Below are 10,846 nucleotides of genomic sequence, written 5' to 3'. Positions count from 1 at the left end.
CCTCCATGACATTCACTACATCCCTCACATTCAGGAGACTTATAAAAGTCTGTTACAATTCTATATAGAGAGCTCTTTTTAATAACAGGTGTTTTCACAAAGCAGATTTACAGAATTCCAAGAAGCGAGAGTGGCAGGAAAAACTCCATCAAACCATTATGAAGAAACCTTGAGAGGAACCAAGACAAATAAGGGGAATCCATCTTTTTTTTTTTTTTTTTTTTTTTTGTAACAGTTGGCTCTGGCGCTAAACCGTCTGGCCACTAGAGGGAGATGCCGCGCCATCCCCAGAGTTAATCAGGCTCAGGCCCACAGCTGAGCAGAGACCATTATGAGCCCAAAAGACACGGAGCACAATGCTGGATCTTAATGAGAAACAGCTGGTAAAAGTAGTGGACTGAGTGTTCCTGCACTCCCCATAACGTTTCCTCTCCTCAAGCTGTTGAGTCTCTGTTTGTTTAAAAACATAAAATGAAAGGTACATTGAACTCTTGACGGCTCACAGAGAAAGTAAACTGAAGGTTGCTTGAGTCGCTTATGGGTCACTGTTTGTTATATCGAAATGGGGAAAATGATCATAGTGTTTGTCTGTTGCAGGATTAGAGATGGAAACACAGATAATGGACAGTACAAAATTGTGACATGGGACCTCTGTTTTTCTAGGGACATTATAATCTAAACTAAAAAAAATAACAGATGGCACACAGACCATAGACTTAGACCAGTATGATTGAAGGATTATAGGGTTATAGTGAGTGTACAGTAGTCTATAATACCATGTTCTAAGTGTGTAAACTGAGGTGGGTGAACAGTGAGTAGTACTGTTTAAAGCCCAGTCTCATCTCTCATCGGTTAGTTGTTAGGTACACAATGCCAAATAAACACCATACAAACACCAATAAGTGCTGATGAAAACCCACAATTCAACACACTGCCACACTGTTCAGGTCATTGAAATAAGTTCAGAATTAATGATGGTTTAAATATTCTCTCAAAATTCTCCCCTGTATCTTGAAGGATGTTGGTTCGAGTCAAGTCCTGCTTCAAGTCACAGATCAGGTTTGGACCATTGCTACAACATGATCCTTCCTTGAATTCGTAGGTGGACATCCGAGTTTTTGGAACCTGGAAGTCGATTAAAGGAACAGGGTAGTGGAGTAACATGAGTGAACTTCAAAAGGCTGAAGACAAATTGTACTTCTGTGTTCTAGATCTGTTGCAGTAGCTTTCTGGACAATTGTGGAAGACCAGTAAGAGGAAATTACAGTAGGACTGGCACCCCCCCTTCAGTGTGTGTGCCCGCCTGATTCCGGGTAGGCTCCGGATCCACCGCGACCCAGAACTGGGTAAGTGGTTTCAGACAATGAATGAATGAATGAATTATCTCCAGGGAAATTCCTTCTACATGTTTTCCATTACTGTGGTTTTTAAAGGTTTTGCTCCTGGTGTCATTAGACGTCTGCTAAACCACAGTCACCTGGTGGAATGTTGGAAAATGAGCTACAAGGAAATAATGCAGAGGAATATAAGCCGTGTGTTTCTGAAGATGCCTGCATTTTTGGTGACACTCATGCAGGCACTTATTTAACTGTTTGCCAGTTAAAAGAATGAGAGTCATGGGATTTTGGATTCTCTTGCTACTTCTTTTCAAAGAGGGGAACCAGGCAACATCAGGTAAAATTATTATTCTCTTCCAGACATAGCTATAATATATTGGAAGTTCATTTGAAGACATCTGCAAGCATCTGTTTCTGCTGTACAAATAGTGCCAGTCATCATAGTGCAGTATGAGTTATTTTTAAGAAACAATGCATGAATATCAAGGTTCCACCAAAATACACAATAACCAAGTAGCTTCAGATTTCTCATGGAACACAGCAAGTGTTTATCTTTATAGTTATTACAATACTCCTTTTAATTACGCAATTATTGAACTTGACTGTGTTGTATGTGTTGGACCAATATTGTTACACTTTATATCTGTAACACTCAATGTACATCAGTACTTACATTGATTTTGCATGCGTGTTTTTGTACTTTTATAACCTATAAAGTTTTTCCCCTCAACCTTTGAACATATCAAGTGTTATTCATGACATGAGACAAATTCGAAATAGATGGATCAATAAAATATAATTTTAAAGTTAATCAAAACATTAACATTTGACAAGTTTGTTGTATTCTTAAATTCATTCATTATCTGTAAGTGCTTATACAATTCAGGGACGCAGTGGATCCGGAGCATACCTGGAATCATTGGGCGCAAGGCGGGAACACACCCTGGATGGGGCGCCAGTCCTTCACAGGGCGACTCGCACACACTCACTGTTTGAGTCACCAATCCACCTACTGAAGTGTGTTTTTGGACGGTGGGAAGAAACCCACGAGGACACGGCGAGAACACACCAAACTCCTCATAGACAGTCATCCGGAGCGGGACTAGAACCGACAAGTTTCAGGTCCCTGGAGCAGTGTCACTATGACACTACCTGCTGCACCACAATGTCACCTTTTTTGTTTTATTGTTTTTTGCATAATTTTTAAAAATACCAGCTGCTTTTTAGGATCAAATGTTCATTGCAAATTAACCAGGATAATGGTTTGAAATTATTTGAAATAAAATTTCTCTACACAATAACCATTGATCAAATTTAAAAATGTTTTTATCCTAGGTGTGTCTTCTTCCTGTTCTAAGCTGATAGGCTGATAGGCCCTTCTGCACTAACAACACAGTCGAGACCAAACATGAGCAATTAAATTAAACCTGACACCTTTCATCTAGTCACAGACATAGTGTCTAAACTGTCAGGGTCTGCCCACACAGACAAAACATGAAATATGAGTAAAGCAAAAGTGAACACCTCTGACAATGGAAATCATTGTATTGGCCTATGACATATGAGCAACTGGAAATAACAAGAGAAACTATTATGCGGGGGTTGATTTTCTTAGGTATTTGCTTCACCACTAATCATTAACATTTAGATGGAAACTCACTTTAAAGGATTTTTTTCCAAAACTAGTATTATTACAAATACATAATGAATCTGATGCAATGCTAATGTTGACATTAGGTGCCATTCACAACCAGTGACAATGTATATCTTTTAGTTAGAAAATTGATGTGATTTTTAAGGTAAAGTAAAAAGGCAAAGAGCGGCCTTGAGTTACAGTGATTTATTTTTATTTTTTTGCCAACAACTCTGCTGTGTAGTCTATAGCTGTGTTCACCTGTGTTGTGTTGTAGCTGGATGTTCAGACTCTCCAGTACTGTGCTGTAAGGGGTTAAATAGCGCCTGTTTTCGAGGATGCTACTGTGACGAGTCCTGTGTGAACTTTGGAGACTGCTGCCCAGACTACCAACTAACCTGTGTACAAAGTGAGAATAAACTCTTACAAAATACCTCATGCCTTTGGGTGCAAATCCTATTCCTTATATCTAGTGCCTAACACTTTTATCTGTCAAATCAAATTAAAAGGTTTTAAATGAAAATTAAATGGGGAAAAAATAATGAATAAGGTATTGAAGTATGTTTGACTAAAATATATTAGTAAGAAAAAATATTTCCTCAGAAACATCAACTGCTTCAACAAGTTCAACAAGTGTCACTACAACTACAAGTGCAGCAAACCCTAGAACACAGATCACTGTCACCATTCCACCGAATACCAGTACTACTACATCGCCCACTTTAACATCTACTATTACAACAGACCACACTCCACCAAAAACCACATTCACCCACACTACTGAAACATCTAAAATTACAACAGGCAACACTTCTCCAACCGTTACATCCACTGATACTACAACGTCCTTAACAGCTACGAGTTCAACACGCAACACTTCTCCAACAGTTACATCCACTGGTACTACATCGTCATTAACAGCTACGAGTTCAACACGCAACCCTTCTCCAACAGTTACATCCACTGGTACTACAACGTCCTTAACAGCTACGAGTTCAACAGGCAACACTTCTCCAACAGTTACATCCACTGGTACTACAACGTCCTTAACAGCTACTAGCTCAACACGCAACCCTTCTCCAACAGTTACATCCACTGGTACTACAACGTCCTTAACAGCTACGAGTTCAACACACAACACTTCTCCAACAGTTACATCCACTGGTACTGCAACGTCCTTAACAGCTATGAGTTCAACACGCAACACTTCTCCAACAGTTACATCCACTGGTACTACATTGTCCTTAACAGCTACGAGTTCAACACACAACACTTCTCCAACAGTTACATTCACTGGTACTACAACATCCTTAACAGCTACGACTTCAACAGGCAACACTTCTGCAACAGTTACATCCACTGGTACTACAACTTCCTTAACAGCTACGAGTTCAACACGCAACCCTTCTCCAACAGTTACATCCACTGGTACTACAACGTCCTTAACAGCTACGAGTTCAACAGGCAACACTTCTCCAACAGTTACATCCACTGGTACTACAACGTCCTTAACAGCTACTAGCTCAACACGCAACCCTTCTCCAACAGTTACATCCACTGGTACTACAACGTCCTTAACAGCTACGAGTTCAACACACAACACTTCTCCAACAGTTACATCCACTGGTACTGCAACGTCCTTAACAGCTATGAGTTCAACACGCAACACTTCTCCAACAGTTACATCCACTGGTACTACATTGTCCTTAACAGCTACGAGTTCAACACACAACACTTCTCCAACAGTTACATTCACTGGTACTACAACATCCTTAACAGCTACGACTTCAACAGGCAACACTTCTGCAACAGTTACATCCACTGGTACTACAACTTCCTTAACAGCTACGAGTTCAACACGCAACACTTCTCCAACAGTTACATCCACTGGTACTACAACGTACTTAACAGCTACGAGTTCAACAGGCAACACTTCTCCAAAAGTTACATCCACTGGTACTACAACGTCCTTAACAGCTACGACTTCAACAGGCAACACTTCTCCAAAAGTTACATCCACTGGTACTACAACGTCCTTAACAGCTACGACTTCAACACGCAACACTTCTCCAACAGTTACATCCACTGGTACTACAACGTACTTAACAGCTACGAGTTCAACACGCAACACTTCTCCAAAAGTTACATCCACTGGTACTACAACGTCCTTAACAGCTACGACTTCAACAGGCAACACTTCTCCAACAGTTACATCCACTGGTACTACAACGTCCTTAACAGCTACGACTTCAACAGGCAACACTTCTCCAACAGTTACATCCACTGGTACTATATTGTCCTTAACAGATACGAGTTCAACACACAACACTTCTCCAACAGTTACATCCACTGGTACTACAACGTCCTTAACAGCTACGACTTCAACAAGCAACACTTCTCCAACAGTTACATCCACTGGTACTACAACGTCCTTAACAGCTACGACTTCAACAGGCAACACTTCTCCAACCGTTACATCCACTGGTACTACAACGTCCTTAACAGCTACGACTTCAACAGACCACACTTCTCCAACAGTTACATTCACTGGTACTACAACATCCTTAACAGCTACGAGTTCAACACGCAACACTTCTCCAACAGTTACATCCACTGGTACTACAACGTCCTTAACAGGTACGAGTTCAACAGGCAACACTTCTCCAACTGTTACATCCACTGGTACTACAACGTCCTTAACAGCTACGAGTTCAACACACAACACTTCTCCAACAGTTACATCCACTGGTACTGCAACGTCCTTAACAGCTACGAGTTCAACACACAACACTTCTCCAACAGTTACATCCACTGGTACTACAACGTCCTTAACAGCTACGAGTTCAACAGGCAACACTTCTCCAACTGTTACATCCACTGGTACTACAATGTCCTTAACAGCTATGAGTTCAACAGGCAACACTTCTCCAACAGTTACATCCACTGGTACTACATCGTCCTTAACAGCTACGAGTTCAACACGCAACACTTCTCCAACAGTTACATACACTGGTACTACAATGTCCTTAACAGCTATGAGTTCAACAGGCAACACCAGCCCTACATCAACAACCCTGACATCTATAGTTATAACAGACAGCACTCCACCAAATACCACATTCTCCGGTACTACTGCAACAACTTTATCATCTACAAATACAAAAACAGGTAAGAATAATAACTACTGTTTTATAGTAGTAATGTCTTACATGTGTTAGGGTTATTTTTTAATACCCAGTGTTACGCCCCTACTATTGGGCTTCAGAATCTAGGGTGGTAGTAGTAAGGGAAACGTAACAATATGTGCAAGTGAAAAAGAGAAGCCAGCCAACAGCTAGAGACCAAGTAGTTCAGGGACTACAAACATTACTTTAATACAAAAGATCATACCACAATAACACATAACAGGTAGACAAACCTTAGGAGGGAGGAACATGGACAGTACCAAAGAAATTAAAATAACAAAACCAGACTAACACCTAAGCTATGTCAATATCCTCTGTAACTATATTCTGTAAAGAAAATACAATGGGTGGTACCTGCCCTCTACTCTGGTGTATCTATACAATACAGAAACTATGTGTGCACCATGTAAGTGTGCGCACGTCTAGCACGACAGAAACAATTGGACAACTTGACAGGACTAGGACACGGGTTCAAACACAACTCCAAGACAAAACAAAACTAACATAAGGTAGACATCATTAAACTAGTTTTAAGACAGTCCAACACACAAGATCATAAAACTGGACAGAGTCAAACATTGGCCAACCAAAAAAGTGAGCCAAAAGATGGCTGCTTTTCTGACTTCTTGGTGTCGCTTAAAACATTTAAGCCCCACCCTTTTAGGAGCAGTAAGCTGTTGTGAGAAAAAGAAAGAACCAGGAAAGAAAACAAGATAACAAACACATGCACAAAATTGTTACATGTAACACCCAGTATTATGTTTAGACTAGTACACACTGTACCAGTGAGCATACTGATCACACCTGAGACCACTATCAGCATTATACCCTCGACCATTACCAAGAATGTTACAGACAAATCCTCAGCCTCTAGACTCCCGTGTGTCCTTGGGTCTTTGATAGCTGTTTATGTAGTAAATACATGTTCACTGTAAATCAAATCCTTTAACGTTACAGTAATATTCTTGCAGATGATATACCAATAAATTATTAATATACTGTAATGTAGTGTACAACATTTTACAGTAGCTTACTCTAATTGTATAACATTGAAATCAGTGTCAGCCGTGACTACTATCAGGCTCTAAGACTACCCCAGCAACACTGACCCAATTTCAGCTTCACTCTGTATATACTGTAGTCCCCCACAACCGCCAATGTACATTTTGTTAAAATTAATTTCCTCTGTTAATGCTGAATGTTTTAACTGGTTTTATTAAATTACTAAACATATAGTGTAATATCTATCTTGATTTTACATACATTAACAGCAGCATCAACTAAAGCACCTACTCTAGCTACTTCCCCAAGTACCCTGATGACATCAAGGATGACTACAAGCACATCAGTGAAAACTAGCACCATTACAGATGCCCTTGGTAATTTGCACTTCTTATTAAAATGAAGTGGAATGCAATTAATGAGGTAGAATTTTTATGAAATATACTGATGAATAATTATAATTTCTACATTTCTTCACAATTTGCTTTGACTGCATATGGACTTATGAAATGTTGTTGTTTTTTTCCTTTTCTGTCTTTAAAATATCAACAGTCAGTTTCTCCTTTACAGTGATAACTGCACTAAGGACAACTCCAGCAGTTGATTTTACTACAGATAAAAGTTCAACATTCAGACCTCCTAACAACCTTGGTGAGTGATAATTTGTGTATATGTGTAATAGATAAAAACATTATGTTCACAAGCTCCAGTCAATTTGAATCCATTTTCACATCAGAAACCAGTTCCAGCTCAACAGAACCCAAGGACACCAGCAGAAGTGCATCAAACCCACAACTGTCTACAACCTCATCACTGAGTACTGGCCACACACCTGTCCACAGTACAGCAACCACAGATCAAACATCACGCCAGAAACCCACGTCAGACAAAGCAACAACTCAGGATAGAGGTACAATCCCACCGTGCTGATTCAAGTCTATTTTATTGCTAATATATATATATATTAGCACTATACAGAATCTTTCAGAAGAATATTTTACAGAGGTGCCCAAGAATACTCAAGGTTTTTCTTCAACTTTAACCACGAGTGAAGAGATTCCAAATTACCTTAGATCTTAGATATTCCTCCAGAGGGCAGCGTTCACAAGCCTATGTTCACCACAAAGTCATCCATCTCTGATATGAATGAAAGGTACTGAATAATGCGGAACTGTGTAACACAGACACCTTATTGGTTAATAATAATGATTTATACAAATATCTGTGCATGTTAATACAGATAGGAAAATAAAGGTGAAAATAAGAGTATATCTTTAAATATTATTTGCATTATAGGCTTCACATAGAGTTTGACTTAGGCCAGAACATCCAGCAGAAAAGTTTGTAAGATCAAACAGTACTTACCTCTTTTTTTTAACACAACGCTCCCCAGTTTAGTCTACAACACACAAACTGATCAAAAATCAATGTCAATAAAAACCTGAATGATGTGTAATAATAATGTGTGCAAATTGTACACCACTGGTCGACTGATGAGTTAACGTGTTCTTTTAAGTGAACAATCTTTTTAAAATAGTATTTTCCTGCTCATTTTACTGCCTGGATAAAATAAAAAGTGGAAGGTAAAATGTGCCATACATTTATCACCACGGTTACGTATTATACCTTTCACTTTTTGCTGTATTTTGAATTACAATATTCAGTAGTAGGATATTAATTAATATTCAGTCAAAAAATTGTGCACATGATATCTTCCGTTAATATCTTAACTACAACAATCTAACGCCATTCTGTTTCATTCACAGACACAAAAACACTGATATTAGACTTAAAGGTATGTACAATGTTCACAGCAAGTAAGGCGGAGACACTGGAAAGTTTACAGAAGGTGAGTGAATTCTGATCAACAGTTTCACACCAACAGAATCAACCAATTGAGTTACATTTGGACAAAATTAGCTATTTTAGTCCAACAAAAATGCAAGAGATTGCTGGAGTCAGGTTAGAATAATTGCTGTCCTAATAAAAGATTTAAGGACACAAATCAAAACTCATATAATGTGTTTAAATAATAACTTGATTCAGTTCACTTCAAAGTTATTAAAATGTTTTTTACAACTGCCATTGTCACAAATTTCTTACAAAATCATAAAAATACAAAAAAAAAGATTCCATAATATACAAGAAATACAAGGTGAGGCAGGTAAGCTGGTAAACAATTCCCATGAATAAAAAATTATATCGATATAAAGTGTATAGGCACAAAAACTAAAGTAATAAATAAAAAATGTCTCCTTCCGATTTCAGATTTTTCAGCAGGTCGAGGAGATGTTAAGGGAGAAACACTGCAGTGACTGCACACTGAAGATCATAAACATCCAAATGAAAACACAGAAACCCTAACTTCTACCACATAATGAAATCTACCCAATCTAATCAGTTCATCACATCTTTATTTACTCCGTGATTTGATATAACACATTTACCAGAGCTGGCATCACATCTCTTGGATTGGCGGCTAAATGCTTTTTTAAATTCTTGTGGTTTAAAAAAATACCTCTTACTGTAAGGCAAAACAATTTGTGGAAAGATTGTAAAATTTTATTTGCTAATTATTTTTAGATTATTGTTGACTATTGATTATTTGTTCATTACATTTTCACAGAAAGCTTAGTGCTCTAATCATGTAGGAAAATGAAAAATTTATTTTGTTTTTGTTTTGGAAAGCAGTGATATCAATGATATGAGAAGAATGACGGTTTACAAGTTATCTCATATGGCAAAATATATACAATACTATGCAGGATCTATATTTGCACGTTATATATATAAGGAGACATGATGAATTTACTTAATACTAACTGATTGCAGACAGGTAATTTTCGATTGTGGGTATACAGCAAGTGAAGTGAAAGATAAATTTTATACTACACTATTGTAATCTATTAATATTCATTTTTGTATATTTTTTTCACATATCTGCCTTGGTATTTTACCACCAATTTTTAAATATAATGTGCATTGGATATTCATTTATATTATTCTCATGATTGCACACATTTTTAACAAGAGGTTCTTCAAGGGTTCTTTAGTAAGGGCAGTTTCCCAATTTAGAACCATGAATTAATTTGCACTGTAAAAAATATTTCATCAGATTTGGTTCTGTATAGCACCAAAAATTAATTTGCTTGTTGTTACAAGCTGGATATTGTAACAATTCAGGAGCCCATTTTTGTCCTGTATAGAATTCAGCATATTCTCCATCGGCATAAAGAAACAGTTTACCATGCAACAAAGTTAGAACCATTGCCTATACTACAATACCCTGAAAAACATTTGTTAAAGAGTCTTCATCGTCTCAATATTGAGAAATAAAATTGACGTTTTAGAAAAAAAATGTGTTTATGTCATCGAAAACAGTGACAGTGATTACAAACATTTTAACTGTATATAAAGGCAGAAAGTCTGGCTGTTTTTTTTTTTGTTTTTGTTTTTGTTTGTTTGTTTTTTGTATTTTTCACCCTTATCTATAACTTTTATTTATGTGATTATTCCTTATCCCATTCCTTTCTAATCTTTACTTCACATTAAAATAACACAATAATTTTCATTCGTATGTTTTGTTTTCTTTTTTACGAAAAAAACCTGCATTGTTTCCTTTCCCGCCTATTTTCCGACAATCCCCACTTTCTAAACTAGGATTGGCTAAGACATCATACTTGCATGTG

The 10,846-nt window shown here is 37.7% G+C and overlaps 1 protein-coding gene and 1 long non-coding RNA gene across 2 annotated transcripts; both read left to right on the top strand.

Moving 5' to 3' along the window:
- Window positions 1-351: 351 nt before the first annotated feature.
- On the top strand, window positions 352-1,646 carry LOC136675445 (uncharacterized). Its single transcript, XR_010796200.1, has 3 exons — window positions 352-478; window positions 1,212-1,346; window positions 1,434-1,646. It is a non-coding gene; the product is annotated as an uncharacterized lncRNA (long non-coding RNA).
- Window positions 1,647-7,477: 5,831 nt separating this feature from the next.
- LOC136675433 (salivary glue protein Sgs-3-like) lies at window positions 7,478-9,561 on the top strand. The gene is made up of 5 exons (XM_066651983.1): window positions 7,478-7,534; window positions 7,728-7,808; window positions 7,894-8,067; window positions 8,924-9,006; window positions 9,426-9,561. Exons 1-5 carry the CDS (start codon window positions 7,486-7,488, stop codon window positions 9,519-9,521), a joined length of 483 nt encoding a protein of 160 aa, XP_066508080.1. The 5' UTR covers window positions 7,478-7,485; the 3' UTR covers window positions 9,522-9,561.
- The last annotated feature ends 1,285 nt before the right edge of the window (window positions 9,562-10,846 follow it).

Source organism: Hoplias malabaricus, chromosome X1 (assembly GCF_029633855.1).
Source record: "Hoplias malabaricus isolate fHopMal1 chromosome X1, fHopMal1.hap1, whole genome shotgun sequence".
NCBI classification, from domain to species: Eukaryota; Metazoa; Chordata; class Actinopteri; order Characiformes; family Erythrinidae; genus Hoplias; species Hoplias malabaricus.
This window is presented reverse-complemented; position numbering and strand designations above follow the sequence as displayed.